The sequence below is a fragment of the Stegodyphus dumicola genome, chromosome 5, assembly GCF_044657685.1.
Source record: "Stegodyphus dumicola isolate Sdum_Otavi_A_Nest chromosome 5, ASM4465768v1".
In the NCBI taxonomy this organism is placed as follows: domain Eukaryota; kingdom Metazoa; phylum Arthropoda; class Arachnida; order Araneae; family Eresidae; genus Stegodyphus; species Stegodyphus dumicola.
In genome coordinates this window covers 170,974,498-170,996,475 of record NC_140772.1, presented here as the reverse complement: position 1 = coordinate 170,996,475, position 21,978 = coordinate 170,974,498, and the positions used below count along the sequence as shown (strand labels likewise).

The window sequence follows — 21,978 nt, the reverse complement described above, 5'->3', positions numbered from 1 at the left end:
CAGTCAGTGTCTTGTCTATCGAGTTAATCACGAGTTAGTGCCTCGTCAAGTTTTATCTTGAGTGTGTTGAGCTCCGAGAAGAAACGAATCGAGTCAGGAGCTGTACTCTAGTGCTTATTACCGAGTGCATCACGAGTTGTAGTGTGGAGAGTCTCGAGAGTATGTAGAGTTCCGAGAACGACTGAACTGATTCAGGAGCTGTACTCTAGTGCTTTGCCGTGAAGCTGTCTCCACCGTTATAGCCTGAAGGCTGTAGTTGCTTATTGTTTTAGCTTGCTTTTACTAGTTTATCAGCAACTGTAAACATGATTTTGGAGCTCTCCTGAGTAATAGTGGCTAAATAAATTGTGTTTTGATACTTCATCAAGTGTTGTCGTCAATCACTCCAAATCCACGAACCCTTATCCCCCCCCAAAAAAAAAAAACGCAACAGTACTTTTAGTTGAGAAAGGCATCTGTAGGAATGTAAATCCAGGTCCAGGTTACCACTGGTGATTTTTAACTTGCTAAGAAATATTAGTGAAAGAAGTTCCAAGCACTTAAAAGAAAAACTGTAATTTTCAAATGGATTAAGTAATCTGGGAAAATGGAGGTGTGGAAGAGATTTTTAGAGCATAATACAAGACAAAGTCCGTAATCCGGACTCATTGGGACTTCGGCGATTCCGGATTAGGGGTTTTTTCCAAATTATAGATCATCAATTTAAATCTGGTAAGATGGCATGCAGAAATTATACCATTAAAAATATGAAGCCGTAATTTATGACAAAAGCAATTATGATCTAAAGGGCATCAAAATTTACAAAAAAAAAAAAAAAAAGAGCTTAATATTTACTTGTTTACTTTATTAAGCATTTCTTTCAATGTAAATTGTTTAAGTTGCTTCCTTTTTTATGCTAATACTTTCTCTTTAATTCTATAAACAGACATAATTTCTTGTTCAGTTACAAAGTTCCACTGTTCAAGTTCTGTATTTGCTGTGTCAAGAATACTGACTAACTGTCAATCAAAATTTTTTCGTTTGTTTCGAACCATACAACAGATTTCGCTGTCCGTTAATTGATTGATGATTAGGGCGTTGTTGTCGCAATGAAAAACTTCTGTTATATCATCTTCATTTATTACCGCTTCTCCACATTTCTGGACAAATTCCAATAACTGGAAAATTTCGCCTTTAGTTTGCGATGTCCGAAAACCTTCAAATTCGCAGCTATCATCTTCATTGTCCTCACCATGAAATATGGTAGCTGGCCACAAATTATGCCAAGCATTTTTTAACATATCTGGAGACACATCCTCCCAACGCGCATGCGCTAAGCATCCAAAAAAAAAAAGGTTTGTAGCTTTGAGGTCCGGATGACAGCCTTTGTTCTGTAGTAGTCTTCAAGCTTTTTTGGCTATAAAAGCAACTTTATCTGGAATTGGTCATTTTAGTCAAAGTAAGAGCCAACATGTGAGAAAAAGTAATGAGACAGATTTGTAAAAAATTTATATTTTGAATGTACCATGAATTTTTCCTCACCCATTTGTCTCAGTTCTTCCTGTTTGGTTTAAGAACAGGCTGCATTATATGATAAAACATTCCTAGTTTGTAGACTATGCCAGCTTTTATAAACTGTTTTTCAATGCCTTTGAAACTTGATTATTTGTTCTCCAGCTTTTATAAACTATTTTGTAAGTAATGCTTTAGATCTTTATTTATTATTTGTCAAAATTTATGAAAATAAAAAATTTATTTCTGCTGCTGTTCGATTTCTGTACAAATATTTTTAATATGAAGTATTTGATTATACATAGTATTTCGTATAAGTTCTTTTGCAGATTTTCCAGTTAGCAAGCTTAATTGAAGAAAAATTGAAATCTCTTCTAACTTCATGATGGCTGAAAATGTAAAAAGTCAACTGATTAGTTTGAGGCAGAATGGGTAGATATTGTAAGATTCCGTGATGGTTGAAATGGTTGAAAGTCAATATATCTGTTCCTTTTTGTCGGTTTTAGCCTCTTTTTTGGGGGTGGTGGCATCATGCTTAATGAACTTGATTTATTGAATTTTTATTTTAATAATTACAGTTGATTTATTTTTGTTTTTCTCTGGCTGATTATGTAGAAGTTTCTAATTTTCAGAGGTATGAATAATTTAAAATAATTAATTTTGGTGCCTCAGCTAATTTGAAGTGAACAGAAATGTAACTGATAATGCTTCAAAAAAATGGTAATATCGTTGCGAGATTCTTCCACCTCTTGAAGTGATATTCTGATAGTTATAAAACTGCTTTTTCATAATTGTATTTTTATATTAGTATATTTTTATTTAATTACTTAACTCGGTCCAGGTTAGAATTACATAGAATGCGCTAACTTAATTATTTTTAATAATTTTATTACATTTTAGCTTTTAAATTTATTCTTTGCCTGTTTAGTTATAATTTAATTAAATAATATACAGATAGATAGGTTAGATGTATATATATTGACATTTTTGGTCTTTTCATTTTTATTAAATGAGATTATCAACATTATTATGTGTAACTTTTTAATATTATAACTCATTGTAGTAATTAATAATTAACATGTAATACTTCCTTAAATCTGGTTTCTGAAATCCTAAAATGAGGGGATTAGAGAATCACAATAAAGCAGTGAAATATCAAATATTTATTATTAAATTTTATGTATTCCTTGCTATGGATTTTGTAAGCAATTTAGTATATTTCATTGCATAATTTCTTTTATATTAATGTATCTTTTCAGAGTGCAGATGGAGCTCATTTATCCTGGGAAGCTCCACAAACAACTTCTGGGGAGATAACAGAGTACTCTGTGTATTTAGCAATGCGATCTGCCACAACTGGTGGCCAGGGTGATAATAAACAGACTGTAACTTCTAATACATCTCAGTTAGCATTTGTACGTGTTTACTGTGGTCCTGAACCGTCTTGCACTGTCAGCAGTGCAAATCTGTCTTCTGCTCACATAGACATGACCACCAAGCCTGCAATAATTTTCCGAATTGCTGCACGAAATGAAAAGGGCTATGGTCCAGCCACTCAAGTCAGGTGGCTTCAAGGTATGTAATATTTTGTCTTCTTGTGCAAAATATTAAATCCCAGATATTTAATAAACATACTAGGATAAAAAAAATAAGTATACCAAAAGAATTTTTATTTTGTCTGTTTATAAGTATTTTAATGCTATTAATAATAATACTACACTGTAAGTACAATAGCATAATTAATGGAATTTAGGAACAGTAATAGGTCATTTTTCTTCAAATGATATTTAAAATTAAAATTAAATTTTTAAGTTCTTGAGGTCCAGGGTTCATACAATCCTTAAAAATCGTTAATTTTACTCATCTGGCGTTTCTCTCTCTCTCTTTTTTTTATGACAGCCATTTTGAGTGAGAATTAACATTTTGGAGGAATATTTTTTGCCAATGTATTGACAAATATGTATTTTATGGGTTAACGTTTGAATTCTTGTCTACTTCTTAATATAAATGGTGGATACTTGAGTTTTAGAAGCACGAGGTCCTGCTTCGGTTGAAATGTAAACAATTTGAAGTAATTCTTTCTTTGCAAATGTAAAGTTCATAAAATGTTGCATCAAAAACAACTTTTCCCTTTTTGGGATATGAGTTCTTTTATTATTACTATTATTTATTTTAAGTGTTTATTTTTATGTGGTGGTCTACTTTGGTCACTCCATTTGCGTGAACTGGAAGGTTTTAGAAACATGGAGTTTTACTCAAACATAGCCTTATTTGTCAAAACACAACACAAATGCATATACTAATCACATTAGATGATATATCGAGAAAATTTGATTATTAAAGGGTACCAATGAAATAGTTTTGCTATAATTGGGTCTTGAATTATTATTTTTAATGAAGTTGGGGATTAATAATTATGAATGGATATTTCTTCTGTGGTGTCCTGTGATTTCAGAAAATAGTCAATTTTTAGAATATGGAAGTGAAAATATAAGTTTTGATTTTTATACCGAGGTACCAGAAAAGATTTATTCCTCTTTAAAGCTGTTGATTTAAATAAAGTGCAATCTTGTATGAAATATTTTTTTTAATAGTTTTGCATTTATTGAATTAATTTGGTTGGATAAATCACCCAATTCATCACAGTAAGAATTTTGTTTTCATTTCATTTTTATTTTTGTCCAGCACCATCAGTAGAGAAAGTGTAGTTAGCTAAATTAAAAGATAAATTGGAATCAACAGGAATTGACACAGATTGAAGTCTAAATGAAATGCTAAAAAGTTCTGGTGGAATTTTAAAGTATAGTGGATTTTCTAAAATAATAGTGGCTGGCCATCTGTATTATTCCGCATAGCAATGCTGAGTGTGAGAGTGTTTTCAATATTGTTTGTAAAATGCAGATTAAATTCAGATCTAGTATAATATTGGGAAAATTGTTGTTAGCAAATACGAACGTAGAAAAACTGTTATTAGAAAATACCAACCAGCATGGCAATTGCTATGAGCAAATTTAAGATGCTGCTTTCTTAAAACCTGCTATTGTTAACAACTGTGTAAAAATGGATTAAATTGTTATTTTCACAAAAGTCTCTTGAAATAATAAAAATACTTTAATTTTTTGTAAGTATTTTTAATAATTAATTGCATTTAAAACTTCCAGGTTGTATTTTGATATTAATTAGATTATACTTTTTCTTTAAAAAAAAACCTTTTTTATGCTTTTTGATGTTGCCAATAACATAATATGATTTTCATTTTATATACCCTTTTATTTCCTTTTTCCTTTATTTTTTGCTCGATTTTGTTACTAGATTTTTTTTTTTTTTAAATTTTTCAAAATTGATTATTTTCAATTATAAAAAACTTAAAAATTATAGACAGTAGCACTATGCAGTTTTCAAAGAAATGCACCAAAAGACTTAGTATATTTTTCAAAGTGATGCTTCAGTGTTTCAGAAGCTCATACAGTGACACAGCTCAGGTTACAACGCACCTTTAATTACAGATATTCAGTTTGAGAGCTTGATCATTTGTGAAAATGGTCTTTAGACATGGCATGACACTGCCCATTTGAGAAAAGAGCTCAGGTGTAAGTCTGTGTACATAATGGGAACTTATTTCAACATGTCCCAAGGCATAAGCAGACCTTTGTATGTACCTGTGACTTCAGATAGCCTAGTTAGCAAATGTCACATTGATTTTCATAGGCATTCTTGTGGAAAAGAGTGACTGAGGACATTATCATCATAAAATTTTGCAGGGTCTGTGTGGAGGTGCTCCATCCTGTATGGATGTTACGATATGGAACTCTTACAAGGATAAATGTCTTAAAAGCATTGTATAAAGTTTGATTGCAATAGAAACGGTTCAATATGTGTCATTGTGGACTTTCTCAAACAAAAGGGGCCTACAGTGAATGGCACTTTGCTGTCATCTTATGTGTTATTTCTTTATCAGTAGATAAAGTGCTTCCCTCCCCATTTAACTTCTATTAAGTTGAAAATTCTCCTTCCACAGGATATTTGATAGCCAGTCCACATTGTTTTACAAGTGCTCAATTTGCAGTTTCATAACATCTGTCAAAACCAGATCTTATGTATGCTGAATTTTGGTCAACGGAACCATATCTTCAATATAATTGGATAAGCATGTAGCCCCACATGAAATACTACAAGGGTCATTCAATAATAAAAGAGGAAAAAAAATTTTTGAAAAATCTGGTATAAGAATGGAATGCAACACTTATTTATTTTTCAGCATAATTCCTCTTCTCCCTCTTCCATCCACTTATACCAACACTGGAGAAGCTTCTCAATTCCACAAACAAAGAATTCTTGGGGGCGTGGTGCATAACCATTTATGCACTGTTGCCTGGACTTCCTCAACATCAGCGATTCTTGAGCCACTAAGAGCTTCTTTCAGTGGATTAAAAATGTGATAATCTGAAGATGCCGGATCTGAAGAATATAGGGCATGGGGCAAGCTGAGGAACTTTGGTCTTTAATGGTATGTAATATGACTCAGCTTGTGTCCTCACATTGTCATAGGGTGACAAAGTGCCACTGGACACCAGTCTACTTTACGTCCCCAAAATTGCTGATTTCAAATTTTCATGTATAAGATTTGCATACATCTTCCTGTTGATATTTTGACTTCTCTCACCATGTTCGAGAATTGCTCCCTTATGGTCTCAAAACAAAGTTACCAGCAATTCTTTCAGTTCACACCTTTTTTGGTTTTGGAAATGAAAAATGTCGTCACTCCATTGAAGCCTGCTTATGTTCAGGTTCATAAAAATCTCCACAACTTTACTTCTCCCTTTAGAGTGTGTTGAAGAAATGCTTCCGTGTCTGCCTTATGCTGTCGCAAAAGCTCCCTGCATATATCCATGTGCCTTTCAATTTTAATATCAGATGTTTTAGAACCCACTTCATACACACTTTCTTGAATATCAATAAGTCATGAATAGTATGATGGGCTGATCCAAGACTAATGTTCATTTTTGCTGAAATTTTACTCACTGCATTCAGACGGTGAGTGAATGTCACAGAGGCATAGTCAGAAGGAATAAAATATGGGACTTTCATTCACATCTGCAAAACAGAGTATATACCATAACTAATCAGAAAAGCTAAATTTGTGCATGCGTTGGATGTGTCCACAGCTTGCCCGCTCTGATTGTTCGCCGCTTACCCTAAGTCGCTATAAAGTTGAAAACTTCGAAATTTATGCCAAAAGCCCTAAACCAGATTTTGTGACCACAGACTGGTTGCCTGGCAATGCAGCTTAATACACGTGTTTTCCCATATCATCTCTCGCAGCGTTCTCCATGATTGTACAAAGAGAGCATCCTGGGAGTGGTGAATCTTCAACACTTTTTGCCTCCTGTTTGAACTTATCTCCCCACTCGTATACTTGTGTTCGACTCAAACAGCTTTCACTATATTGTACTGCCATCCAATGATGAATTTGAATTAGTTTCAACCCTTCAGGTGACAAATTTAATGACACTCCGCTGCTGCAAACCTCCGGAGTAGTGATGAGTCGGTACTACCGAACCGGGTATTTTGTAAGGCGTACTGGAAATCGGTACATCCAAGTACCCGTTACTTCAGTACCAAAATTGCTACTTTTTGGTATTCGTTACTTCTGTACCGAAACGGGTACTTTTCGGTATTCGCTACTTTGTAACGAAAATATGAGTCTCTTCTCGGTATTTCGGTATTCGTTACTGGAGGATCAATGAGGGTTCAGCTCACTTCAGTTTTGGTACGAGGACAGTAGTATCTGGTTGTATTTGCGAAATGGTGATATGTGCTCCTTGTGTCCATGAATGGCCTGCTCCTCAGACACTTACGTAGTTGACATGTTTTCTGATATTCAAAATCTTACTCGGTACAGATAAAATCAAACACGTGGTGACATGGCAGAGTTCCTTCAGTGTGCAAAATCGTTAGCTGCATATTTCAGTATTCCAAATCGTTACTAGGGCACTTCTGTACTCCAAATCTTTACTAGGGTACTTTGGTACTTCAAATCGTTACTAGGGTACTACAGTACAGCAAACCGTTACTCCGGTGCTCCAAATCGTTACTTGGGTACTCAGTGCTTGAAATCGGTTTTCGGTACTTTTCAAAGTAACGGTTACTTGAGTAACGGGGATTTTGTACCGGGTACAAGAAAGTACCGAAGTTGCCCATCACTACTTCGGAGGTGCCGTTGTCTTTTTTCGCTGATTCTGAGCATCCTCTTCATGTAGCAGGCATGCCAGGCTCATCTAGTCATAGCTCTGGGACATCACCAAAAAATAACAATAAAGCACAAACTTTGTTTTTAGTTTTGTTTTATGCAACTTGTCCGGTTACTTATTGAAAGGGCAAATAGTCCTAAGACTAGTACAGCCTAACATGTCGGTGAAAAATATAACCATTTGACAATATTTTTCATTACTTAAAATATATATATATATATTTATGAAAACCGCATTGTGCTAGTATCCATATTTTTCAAATTACTAAATTTTTGCTTTTTCTGTTACTTTTGGGTTACCTACATTTGTATTATAATTTTTATTATTAGACTTTTTACACTAATCAAGTAATCTTTGAGACAGACAAGCTTTTTAAATAATCATTTATTCTTTTGCTCTCTCATACTCAGTATAATTGTACTAAATAGCATAATTCTTTATCTTCAGATGGAATGAATGTCAGTAACAGTAAGACTGGAACTAAAAGATCTCAGCCATCAGAGTAAGTAGTGAACCTGTTTGCCTAATTTTGCATTAACAAATAATGTGTTAAGATCTTTCAGCAGCAACTTTTGTGCCCCATTTTGCAAAGAATGGAACTAAAGTAGTAGTGAATAATTTCTTTTATTTGTGTAACATTTTGAGGATTTTATTTGAGTAGGGATCAAACCTGTTCATTTGTAGACAAATATTCTGACACCAGCTGCAAAATCATGATTAAAAAAGAATTTGTTAAAATACAGTGAGCAATGAACACATACTTCTGCAGAGTTGTCTGTGGATTTAATGTATTTGGAGGAGTATGATTTCTGTGTTCGAGAGTCCGTTGCATGCCACTGTTGATTTTTTCAGTTGCATTGACTTCTAGTTACTTAGATGTCCATTACATGGCTCCAAACTCAAGTGAATGTTCCTTCATTCATAATTTGTCATCTCTAGACCTGCATAGCTGTTGAGTGCCCTGTTAAATGAGGCTACAGGAAGAAAAATTGTGTGTGTGTAGAAATGAGGCTGCAAGAAGAAAGAATCCAGTAGAAAGAACGTGCACAAAATATAGTGTTCATCTGTTAGAGATGCAAAGGTCCCACTGAATACCAGCTGTCTCCGTTCTGTAATGGAAGTGCTATTGGTCAGATTAGAGCGAGTACGATACAGTCATTAAAGTACTGTAGTTGACACCGGAAAAAAGGGAAATATCCTCAGTTCTCACTCTGATGTTTGTTGAGTTTCCACACTGCATTTGCTATTACTTGAGGCAGTGCTATATTTCTATGGCATGAAACGATTTTTGTCATGATGAAGTGAGTCATAATCATCCAAGATCTTTTTATGGTTGCAATCATCATGCACCCAAAATTTTGCTGTAATTCTTTTATCGACACTCTTGAACTATGAAAGTGCGAATTTCATTGTTGCGTCATAAGCGCTATATCCATCCCATGAGCTCTCTCTGTCAGGCTGCATTAAAAAATCACTTAAAATCATAAAAACTTGGCATGTCTTCAGAGTGGAAATAGCTTTAGGAGCTTTCACTTATATACATGCTACCAGTGATATATGATATTCTGGTGCTGCAGGTTGAAAGCATTGTGATGTGATAAAGGTTATTGTTGTTGACTACTAAATTCTGCATAATAGATTTTCTGCAGTAAGATCAAATATTTTAAATTTAGTTGAATGGTGGACTTAGAAACTTAAATAGATTAAGAAACATAAAATTTCTATAGATAAAAATTTGTGAAATAAAATGTTGATGATAAAAATATTTTCATTCTTCTTTCTTTCTTCCCTCTTCTCGCATATTTATCATTGGCCATTGCACAGAATGTACGATCCTTCTCTCAAACAGCCAGTTCCCAGGATGCTGTTATTTGAAAAAGCATAAGATCTTTAATTTAGTTTTCAAATTTAATCAGTGTATAATTCCTTAATAAAGAGAATAATTTAAGAGGAATAAATTCTATAATTTTGTTTTATAAACATACATGATCATGTAATTCAAAACATCTTTAGTTATAATATTTCACATTGGTAATTTTTATTTATAGTATTATTGTTGTTAATAAAATATATTTATAATGCCATATGTTATATTTCATTCAAAATAGTTTGCTGTTTTCAAGTTCTCCTATGCACTTTCAGTTCTTATGTACATGGCAGATCACTAGACTTATGTTATTTTTCATTTGCAGTAAAGCCAATGCTCTAACTTCAAAGAAGGTCAAAGTGGAAGAATCTTGAACACTTGTTATGACATTTGTGTTGCAAGAAATTGTATATTTTGTTTCTTTCCTGGGACCGAGTATGCATATTGTACATTTCCTAAATTGTTAAATTCACTCATTCCCATCAGCATCTTGTAATAAAATCTCATCTTTTTCCTCTGCTTCAAGTACAACATATTTGGAGGTGAGAGCTGCCATTATCAATGTTTATTTTTGCTGAAGCTGTTATTTTTTTATGTGTGTGTGTAATATTTAGATTATGGATGAATTAAGTTATTTGTTTTATAGTAAATAATGTATTTAAATTTTTAAAAATGCAACGTGCATTACATATAAAATATGAGATTAATAAAAATATGTAAATATATTGTTATAATTTTTCTATAACAAAAGATTTAATAATGCCAGTGAAGTTTGATTAATCATTTTTCATACATATACTATTGAATGTGGGTCAGACATTGTTAGCTACCTATACATTTGAAACCCAAACAATACATTTATGAATGTAACATATGAGTTGAGCCTCAAACTGTAGGCTAAAGAGAAGTTCTGTATTCAGTTTTGTAATCAATGGTCGCTAATCTCTAATTTGATGTTATGGCTTCTTTTGTCAAGTAACAGATTTCATGCCCATCTTGAAATATCTTCAAGTATCTTGAGAAGTGAAAATAATTATCATGTATACATTTGAATGCATTTAACAGTTCACAGACATGAATGTCATTTGTGAATTGTGTTTGAGTTTCAAATGTTGTGTTGTAATATATTGTAATTTGGCTTCCGTTGTTAGTTATAAGTATTTGTGTCTATTTATCTTGACGAGAGAAAAGATTTTCAATAAACATTTCAGGCTTGGATGCAACTAAAGCTCAATTCATTGGCTTGAATGTAGCTTACAAATTATTTTGAGTTTTAAATATGTGCATTGAGTTGTTCTCAATGGAGAAAATTTAAATTAGGTGTTCACTGCTGTGTAGTTTGATATAATGCTTTCTGCTGTAAATTGCTAAAATTCACATCATTTATCTTGGTGAGGAAAAAAGATTCACATTAAATGTTTCAAAAAAAATTTTTTTAATTCAATTTTAATACTTTTTACCATACTTAATATTAACATTTTAAAACTGCATATTTTTTATATCTTGTATTGCATGAAATTAAATCATATATATATTGCACCATTTCTTTGAATTAAAACTGTTATGCAGATGTAACACATTAAAAAAGCTAGTTAATAATTTATAGTGCTATTGCAAATTTTATTAATATTAAGTATTGAAGTCTTATATGTTTTTCTTTGTTCTGTTAGTGACTTCAGATCTATGAAATGAGCTACATACTTTTAAGTTTCTGTCCTTAAAATTAATGTATAAATTGTTTCAGAAAGTTATCTTGTTTTAACCATTAATTCTTCTATTCTTTTATTGAATGAGTAGGTACCAAATTTTTTGTAATATCTCATCTCCAAAGTATGAGTGAGTTTTCTTGAAGAATGGAAAAAGCATTGTATGTATATAATATATTGCTCTCATTCTAGAATGCACATCTTGTGTTATTTTTTCCCTGTAGTATGTTTTGATTTTAAAATGCATTTTACATTCTCATGGACTACATTAGTATCATCTGTTTTTAGAGGATAAGTGATGTTTAAATCACTCTGTACATTCTAAACTTCGCCATCAGACGATGCCTCAGCCTGTTTGCTGTTCAATTCAAATGTAATTTGCTTTATGTATATCATAAATAAAAAAAGAGCATTTTAAATGTTTGTTTCATTAATATAAAAAATTGATAAGTTGTAAATATGATACATTTTATTATAAACTTGGCACTGTAAAAAAACAGACATAGTGACTGTATATTGAAATTAGTCTGTATAGTTCTCAATTTATTTAATTGCAGAATACATGTAGGTCCATTATGATCCACTGTTTCATATACTAAAAATTAAATTGTCCTGGAGAAGAAATGTTTTGTGATGGGTACTAGAAGTAAAATTATGTATAAATTAAACCTATGTAGGTGGTTTCCCCTTTGTAAACATTTTAAATATTTTTTTTTTTTTTTTTCTTTAGTTGAAAACTTGACATAAAAAACCTACCTATGTTGCTTAGTTTTACACTTTGATATGTATGTATAAAATAAGTTTGGAGATAAGATTCCCGTTATCAAATAAACCATCCAGATTTCTTATTATTACGTAATTTGCAACTTTCCAGTTTTCCGATACATCTTCTGGTAGATCATTGAAATCAACTTTTTTAATATTTAGGTTTTACTACTGAAAGTGTTCTTCAGAAAATCTGCACAATTTAAGTTTCATTATTAAATTATTGAAGCTTAAATAGTGCAAAATTCATTCCCCTATGGCTAGTGATCTTCAGTATGATTTATCTTATTAAATTTTATCTGAATTGTCTACTGCAGGCATTTGTAGAACTTAATGAAGATTCACCAATGTTTAGTCTCTAAATATTTATTTAATTTTGTTTTATGTTAATGCATAGTACATTATGAAGTTTGTCTACACAATAATTTGTACATTAATTTTATTTTTGTTATGTTCAAAATTACTTCAATGTTCCTTCCCTACTCAGGATATTTTTTAAATTACAAAATTAAATTAGCTAAAGAACATAAAATTTAGAATACATTATTAAATCTTAAATATATTTTATATCAGAATCATACAAGTAGTTGAATAACCTGAATAGTGCATTATGAAATAAATTTACATCAGTTTTGAGTTCCTTTGAAGTGGTACTCACTTTTAACGAAAGAGCTAAATATATTAAAACAATGTAATGCAGTGGTCTCAAACTCAAATTGCCCATGGCCTGATGGGCCAGAATTTTTTTAACAAATCTTAAATTTTGCTTACTAGATATGTTTCGGAATTTACACAGACAATAATAGTAATATTGTGAGAGAAAAATATTCAAACTATTTATTTTCTTTAAAATCTGAAGTTTGACGAGACGTCTTTGTTGATTGCTTTGTTGTAATTCAAATATATTGAACAGCTGAATATCAAAATTTCAGTCTGTTAACAAGTTTAATTAATCAACATTTAACGAACTATAATTTAAACTATAAATAAATTTTGAAGGCTTTCCAAGTAAGACAAAACTTAAGAATAAATAACGACAATTTAGTCTCTAGCTATTATTTATTCAATTTTTCTTGTATGCGTAGATAAAATGCATATGTTTCTACTTAAATAATTTTAAACTGCTTTGTTTCTTACTATAGTTTGATATCTAATGGCATTTCAGTTCTAGTATAGTTTCTAGCCTTGGAGAGAAACTACTAAAAATTATTTGCATATAAATGCATACAAAACAGGGCAATTATTCTGGGTGAAAAAATTCATGACCAAGTTTATTTATGTTTTGACAATTACAAATAAAAGTTAGTTTGATTTGATATTTTTTTTACTAACTTAAGCTATATTTATAAATTTTCTGATGCATTATTCATGTGCGTTTTTAATGGTAAGGAAAATAATGTAAACTGGAACTTCATATAACAGAAATCTTGAAATCCTTGCAACAACTACATAACAGAAATGTATTCATCGGCCACTAGTTTGACACTGCTGATGTAATGCATACAAAGTTGGAAAAACCTCATGACTGGATAGTTGTTATGTGATACTACACTTCTGCCATTTCCCCATCATGGCAAAAATTCTTTGACAATCTTCAGCTCAGCTACATTAGGACTACAATCAGTGTCAACATTTTTGATTATTTATGTTATCCCTACACAGGGTTCATACAGTCTTTGAAGTGTTTATCTTTGGGTTTTTTGGAAACAATTTTCGGTGCAGATCGGCAAAATGTCCTTAATTTTACTCATCTGACATTTCTGTCTATTTTTACGACTGCCATTTTGCCCGTCAATTAACATTTTGGAGGAATATTTATTTGATGTGTTATAATTTGAATTCTTTCATCCTTTTTAATAGGGCACAAGGCCCTGCCTTGATTGAAATATTAGCATTTCAAAATTCTTTTTTGAGAATGAATAGTTCAAAAAGCATAACATCAAATATATCCTTTCCCCTTTTGAGATATGATTTTTTTATTAAACGATAATAAATTTGGCAATTTATCAACATTTGCTGATTTCAAGATCAATTTGTGTGGAAAAACTTTTATTTGGATATTTACAAATTGTTTGATGATTTTTTCCCTAAACATAATAAAATTAATAAATGTAATTAAAATAAAAGTATATTAAAACTGTGAATAAGAAATTGCATTAAAATAAAAGATTTTTATTTTCCCATGTCATATTTTAAAATGGCATTATTTTCCATTTAGGCCACTTAGGAATATTTCTATTCTGAAAAATAGATAAGATAATAAATGCTATGAAATGCAGTTTCCGAAGCATTTCTTGGGGGGAAAAACAAGAAATTGCTTCGGTCCTCCGCCACAGTGTAGTTGTTTCAGAATATTCAAATGTGTATCAATTTTCTCTTTCTCTTAAGAATTCACTTTTCTGATTTTTTTATTTAAAAATCATTTGGCTTTCCACTCTTAGAGTTGGAAAGGATAATTTTTAGACCTTGCACCTTTGAAGGATTTGAAAGCAAGATTCCAGTAAATATGACTGAATGAAAGATATTTTCATGATATTAACATGTAATGAATGTGTGTTATAGGAAATATCTTATGAATTTCTTATTTTGTGGAAAATTTTTGAAAGAAAAGTGAAAACAAAGTTATTTGAATTTTCTGCTTTTGATCGTAGAAGTCTTCCTCTTAACATGTTTATCTTCCTTTCATTTACTCATCTTTTCAGTAGATACCAGCAAGGAAAATTGCAGATATAGTTACAAGCTTATCACGTGGACAGGCATCTGTGGAAAGGAATTTTTTCTGTTAATGAAGAAAATGAAAACTCTCAGTATCTCAATGCACCATATACAGGGCATTTTGCTACCTGGTTCAATCTCTATGGGTCCTTAATTTTGCTAAGTAGTGTCTGTTCTAAATTCTAAAAATTTTGTCATCCCTAAATTTTGCTGCTCGTTGCTTCACTAACTTCTAACAATTCTGCCTCACTGACATTATATCTTTTTTAATTTATTCTGAGTGCTCACATTATTCAAGAAATAAGATTAGCATCTTCTGTATCAGGCATGGCCAAACTGTAGCTCACAAGCTACTCTCAGCGTGTTTGCAACAAACAGTTGTTTATTTTTTTTAATCTAATTGCTTTTTAAAATAAAGATCATGCAATGGCATGCTTCTTTATTAATTGCTAATTTCTTATATTATGTGTGTAATAGTTGAATCGATTTCAAAGTGTCTGTCGTATAATTATCGTCAGAGTAACCAACGCAATTGCAAAAAATTCTATTTTTTTCAGTTGCTTGTTACTTTTAGAGCTGGTAACGACCAACAATAAAGCCTGAAATTTACAAATATGATGTAATTTTAAAAGTAATTCTATTTTTATTTTCTCTCAGATTAATTTTGTTTCAGGCAGTTTCTGCTTACATTCCTTCTGTATGAACCCATTGCTTTACAACAGTTATTATCCAATGGGTTGGAGGATTTGCTATTCTTAGTGTAATGACCTTGCGGATTAATAAGGCACCATGAGGAAAACGACACCAACATTTATTAAAAATTAACTTTCAAAGAATAATGAAAAAAAAATTTAACATTTAAAGAATAAAGGCAAACTCGGAGCACTACCTCGCTCCTACAACATAATTAACCTACAACCTGCCTCCTCTGAGGCTAACATGCCACTGTCGTCCCTCTCACTTGCTGGGCTCTGCCAGGCAGCTGATTGGCTCACCGCTGCCAGATACATGACACCCCCCGGTAAGATTGTGCTACGCCAAAGCGAAGCAGAATCTGAAAACTGAACCAGCAAATACAAACTTAAATTGTATACTCCACATACCAAATTAATTCAAAATATATGAACATGTATACGTGATGTAATAACATACTTTGAAATAAATGCAATAAACATTCATCTCACAACAGATGAACAGATGGCTTGATACAATACCGGAGTTCTGTAATAAAACATATATGCAATACTATTTCAAAACACACTATTATAATGCAATATTAAATGGAAACCAGTAATTGGATTTTCAAAACAGATGGAAAGTAGCTCTCGTACAATTCCGGAACAAAAGAAAGTAACTAATGCAAAGTTTTAAAACATATTAGTTCATACTTAGTTCACACCTATTTCATTCACCCACTAGTCTTGAAAGACCATCTGCATTTTTTAATTGTGCACCAGGGCAATGAGAAATATGAATATTATAGCGCTGAAGTGCCATTGCCCACCTCTGTAATTTGGCTGAATGCGGTGCCGACTTATACAAATATAATAATGGATTATGGTCTGTGATCAGCTCGATATTCGATCCAAACACCCAACACTCGAACTTTTTTAATGACCACGCAACGGCATAAGCCTCGCGTTCAATAGTTGACCAGTTCTGCTGAGTTTTCGAAAGTTTTTGACTGACAAAGCTGATAAAATGCAAACTGCCTTTGCTGTCTCGTTGTGACAAGCAAGCACCAACACCATATGAACTAGCATCACACTGTATGGTGTAAGGTTTTTCTGGTTCTGGAGTGTACAGTTTTGGTGCTTCACACAGTCGACGTTTCAGTTCTTTAAATGCTGATTCCTCAACATCAGTCCATGGAATTATCTCAGGAATTTTCTTTTTCGTAAGCTCCGTCAATGGGCGAGCTATTTCTGCATAATTCTTTATGTAATCACGATAATAGTTGAATAAGCCTAATGCACTCTTTAGAGCAGTCTTTGTTTTAGGACTTTTTATAATTTCAATGGCTTGTAATTTTTCAGGATCAGGTTGATGTCTTCCAGCTCCTATTATATGTCCTAAATACTTTATCTCCGAACGTGCAAAAACACATTTCTTCACGTTCACCGTAAGCCTGAGATCACTTAATGTAGTTAGCACAGCATCTAAATGTTTGAGATGCGAATTCCAGTCTGGTGAAAAGATAGCAATATCATCAATATATGCTTTGCAAAAATCACTATGTTTTCTTAAGGCATCATTCATCACTCGCTGAAAAGTAGAAGCTGCATTTTTTAATCCAAAAGGCATCACTTTCCAACGATACTGGGAACGATGTGTCTTGAATGATGTTAAATCACGACTTTCTTCTTCTAAAGGTATTTCCCAGTAACCTTTCAAGACATCTAAACAGGTGATAACATTCGCGTGTCCAATTTTATTGATTAGATCAGTCACATTCTCCATTGGAAAATCAACAGGCTTGGTTACTTGATTCAACAACCTGAAATCAATACATAAACGCATACTTCCGTCTTTCTTGGCAACACATACGACTGGGTATGCTATTTCAGCTTCACTTGGCTCAATAAGACCCAAGCTCTCCAATTCCTCGATCTGTTTATCTACTTCAGGTTTCAAAGATTCTGGGATCTTATAGATATATGGCTTTTTTCTTTCAGCTCCAGGTAACAACCGAATTCTATGTTCACCAACGCTGGCTATTTGGATCTCCCCAGAAAATAACGCGATGTGCTTGAGTAAGAGCTCGTGTAATTCCTTTTGTTTGCTATCCTCTAAATGACTAATATTCACCTCGATGTTCCTTCTAGTTACTGCGCAATCTCCTTTATTTGGAGTGGTATGAATTTCCCCAAACTCAGAATCATCTTCAAATATCACTCCCACAGTTTGTGCTCGAACATAAAATTTTCTTATTTTGTTCACATGAACATGCCTCACACTCCCATCGGGTAATTTAACTTTGTAAGAATGAGGATTCACTCTTTCAACAATTTCACCTGGACCTGTCCACCTAGCATATAGCTTGTTGCTAGAGTCTGGTATAAGTAAATATACTAGATCACCATTTTTAAATTCTTTCAAACTTTTGCGACGGTTAAAATAATATGCATAAGCTTCTTGTTTTTCCGCGGCAGATAAAGAAGCGAGCTCAGATGCTTTCTCTAAATTTATCTTTAATTCTTGTAGATAATCAACTGCTGAATTACTCAGATTAAGAGGTAATGGTATTTCACCGGACCATGATGATTTTAACACAGCTAAGGGACCTCTAGCTTCACGACCGTACATAAGCATAAATGGAGATACACCGGTAGTGCAATTTGGAACTTCACGATACGCAAAAAGTAAATAAGGTATGTGCTTGTCCCAATTAACAGGATCTGTGCGAATTACATGATGTAACATTTGTTTAAATACCCGATTCCATTTTTCCACTGAGCCGTTTGATGCTGGGTAACCAGCTGTCGAAAAACGAGGATGAGTTCCTAACCTATTTTCGAATTCTTGAGTTAATTGTGAGGTAAAATTAGTGCCTTGATCGCTACAAATTATTTCTGGAATACCGGTTCTCATAAAAATATCTAAAAGAGCCTCACAAGTAGCTTTAGCAGAAAGACTTTTTAAAGGTATGACTTCTGGCCATTTTGAATGATTATCTATCAAACACAAACAATATTTATGTTTCCTTCCTGAAGGAGGTGAAATTTCATCAATAATATCTATATTTACCGTATGAAAGGGATATGGCGCGCGAACAATAGGAGTAATCGGAATTTTATCCGATTGTCTTTCCGGACTTTTTAATTGACATCTTTCGCATGTTCTACAATAATTTTCTACATCTTTGGATATGTTCGGCCAATAAAATGAAAGCTTAATTCTTTCTTTAGTTTTCCTCATACCTAAATGATTTCCGAATATGGAATCAGGAGCTAATTGAAGGACTTTATTTCGATAATTCTCGGGCAAAACTAACTGTTGTATGTTTTCCCCACAAATTTTTTCTTTATGAAATAATAATTCGTCCTGTAAAAAGAAATTATTCTTCCCTACTTCTGCGTCCTTAAAAGAATTTATTAACGTTTGGCAGTTTCTCTGATCGACCTTAAATTTATTCGATTCCGAATAACTGTTTAGTCTTTCATCATTCTGATTCGCAACTGAGCTAAAAAAAAAATTTACATTTGACAGTTCAACGGCGCCAACCTTAGGGTGTTTTTGTTTATGAGTTTCCGGTTTCGTCTCGGGGTAGACCATTGATTCATTCTCGTCTTCAAATATGCGATCCCATACATCTGGTGTAATTAAACATTGAACATTTAGCTTATCTGTCAATGCGAAAAGAGCTTCAACGTGCGAATATAGACAACTGTTTGGTTTTTTGTAATAAATGGGAATAGTTGCTAACGTTGCCTCTATGACGTCGCCAAATGCGGAACTTAAAATGATTTTACCCTTACTTTCTATTTTTAAATCAGGAATTAATGTAGTGTTCAAAATTGGTATTTCCGTACCTGAATCTTTTATAGCTTCTACTTGCTTCCCTGCAATGTAAATAGTAATCTTTTCCAAGGAATAAAAATTAAGTTTTCCGTCGGAACACTCGGGTTTTTGTAAATGTTTAGAATTTACATTTGTAACAACCGCATTGTCCTTCGACTTACTTGAAGTGTTAACTTTCGGTTTGACTGGGAAATTATCGTTCTGTTTATTGGACCTCTCAAATTTATTTCGCCTGTTCGGGCAATCCTTAGCCAAATGTAAACTGCTACTACACACATAACATTCTCGCGGTTTAAACGAATGTTTCTGTTCATTTACCACTAAATCTTTTCTTAGCGCTGGTGGAATATATTTAGAGTTTTTGTTGTATGAATCACGAAAATTAGCGCGTTTTTCACCTCTTATGTCATCAAAAGATTTACCTTTCGCGATGAAGTAAGTGTCGCATTCCTTTGCTAGTTCTTCTGGACGTAGCCAACTTTCACCTTGTCGAACTGCAACATGGCACGCTAAATCACTATCCAATGTTTGAAAAAGTTTATCAGAAATTATTAAGTTAATTAAAGACTCAAAATCATTGACGTTTCTACTTTTACAATAATGGATCCAACATGATCTTAAACGAGAGGCGAACTGCAAATGAGTTTCCCCCGTCAACCTTTGAGCTTGGCGAAAATTTTCTAAACATATAATTGGCGATGGTTCATATTCCTTAAGAATTAAAGATTTAATTTTTTCATAATCTTTCAAATCATCATCTTTAATATATACTAGAATATTAGAAGATTTATCACCTATCAGTTTAAGTAAAATTTCAGACTTAAACTCATTTGGTACGTTCTTATGCTTAAAAGCCCTTTCTATGGAATCAAAAAATAAGTTCCATGCTTCACCCTTTTTAGGTACAGAAATCGATAATGCCTGTACAGCTTTCAAAAGCTCATCTAATGAAAGTGTATTTTCTACGTTATTACTAGATTCTTTGCTACTTTCGATTTGCATTAAACGCAATTTCACAATTTCTTCTGACTTTTTCCTTTCTTCAACCGTAGTATTAAGAAATTCAATAACAAAATCTTTATCTTTCAAATATTCTTTAGAACTTAAAAGCTTATCTTTTAATTCTACAACTTTTAAACTAGAATCGGCTTCTTCACCTAGTTCCTTCAACACTGAAATCAAATCACTTTTAACTACTCCTTTAAACATATTTAGAAGAAATTTTCCTTAAAGTTACAACAAAAATTTCTCACCTTTTCTCCAAAATTCAGTCGGCTTCGTTAGCTCTGGTTCTCAAAAGAGAGCGTGCTGTAATGACCTTGCGGATTAATAAGGCACCATGAGGAAAACGACACCAACATTTATTAAAAATTAACTTTCAAAGAATAATGAAAAAAAAATTTAACATTTAAAGAATAAAGGCAAACTCGGAGCACTACCTCGCTCCTACAACATAATTAACCTACAACCTGCCTCCTCTGAGGCTAACATGCCACTGTCGTCCCTCTCACTTGCTGGGCTCTGCCAGGCAGCTGATTGGCTCACCGTTGCCAGATACATGACACTTAGTATAATATTACATTTCAGTCCTTGACTGACTTGGGTAATTAAAGAAACCTCTTTCAAGGAGAAAAATCGCTGTCCACATACAGCTCTTCCAATTTGAGGAGGAATTCAAAATCTGGGAATTTTAGGATTAGTAAAAGTAAACTTTCTTGTTCTTATTTGGTTAGGAAACTTGGCCAATTACCTCATGTGCTGATGTCCTTCAAAATTAATTCTGCATCTGTAAGTAAGTCAAATAATTTTTATGCAGTTTTTTCACACATCTCGCAGTAATATACTGCAGTTAACACATTTTTCTCATGAAACTCTATCTTCATAAATCCGTGGTAATTCTAGGAAGAAATCGTAATTTATTTCATCAATGTTTGAGCATGCTGAAATTTTTTATATTTTGAGGAGAACCATTTGTTTGACAACAATTTTAATTTTGCTCAAAGTTTTCAGTTTACGTTGTCAATTGCAGTCATTCGAGATATAAGTCTTTGAACTTCATCATCGTGTTGCATCTAGTAATGAAGGATCAACTGGATAGAAGTATCTCTGTTCTACAAAACTTCTGTCAAAATGCAGCATACTGATACAGATGAAATTGGTTTAGCTTGTGTTAGTTTCTCGTAACTTGCTTGACAAGCTTCTTTCTTTGTCGTCACAAATACTGCACTAGGATGGAGACATTTTTTGCCCCTCCCCATTACTTCGAAAACTTTTTATCTCTTAGTTCTGCCACTCAGAATGTTGCTCCAGCTCTGGTACCAGTATCATACTTTTTTAATATGCTGATATTTTTCATGTTAATCTTCAATCATCATACATGTTTGGCACGTTCTTCACAAATGCTCTGTAGTCGAAGGGAATGTTGTAGTACTAAGATCTACTCTGATCACTACAAATTTCAAGCAATGTAATGTGAAATTTTACTGGATTTACCACTGTAAACTTTCAGTTGTAAGTCTTAGCTTTCATTTTCTACAGTCATAGTATCCTACAGATTCCATTTAAAAAATTTATTTCAAACTTCATTTGATTTTTTTTTTTTTTTTCCTTTACCCACGTTGTGTAACCATTAACCTGAATATTGAAATATTAAAAAAGGAAT

General features: G+C 32.7%; 1 protein-coding gene across 2 annotated transcripts in view; it reads left to right on the top strand.

The window, feature by feature from the left end:
• The window catches only part of Hcf (Host cell factor), a 188,344-nt gene extending 176,610 nt beyond the window's left edge, over positions 1-11,734 (top strand). For both annotated transcript variants that reach the window (XM_035371276.2, XM_035371277.2), the window contains exons 23-25: positions 2,751-3,066; positions 8,190-8,244; positions 9,935-11,734. In XM_035371276.2, the coding sequence (XP_035227167.1) occupies positions 2,751-3,066; positions 8,190-8,244; positions 9,935-9,983 (420 nt within the window). In that variant the 3' untranslated portion in view covers positions 9,984-11,734. The remainder of the gene's footprint in view (positions 1-2,750; positions 3,067-8,189; positions 8,245-9,934) is intronic.
• Positions 11,735-21,978: the final 10,244 nt, after the last annotated feature.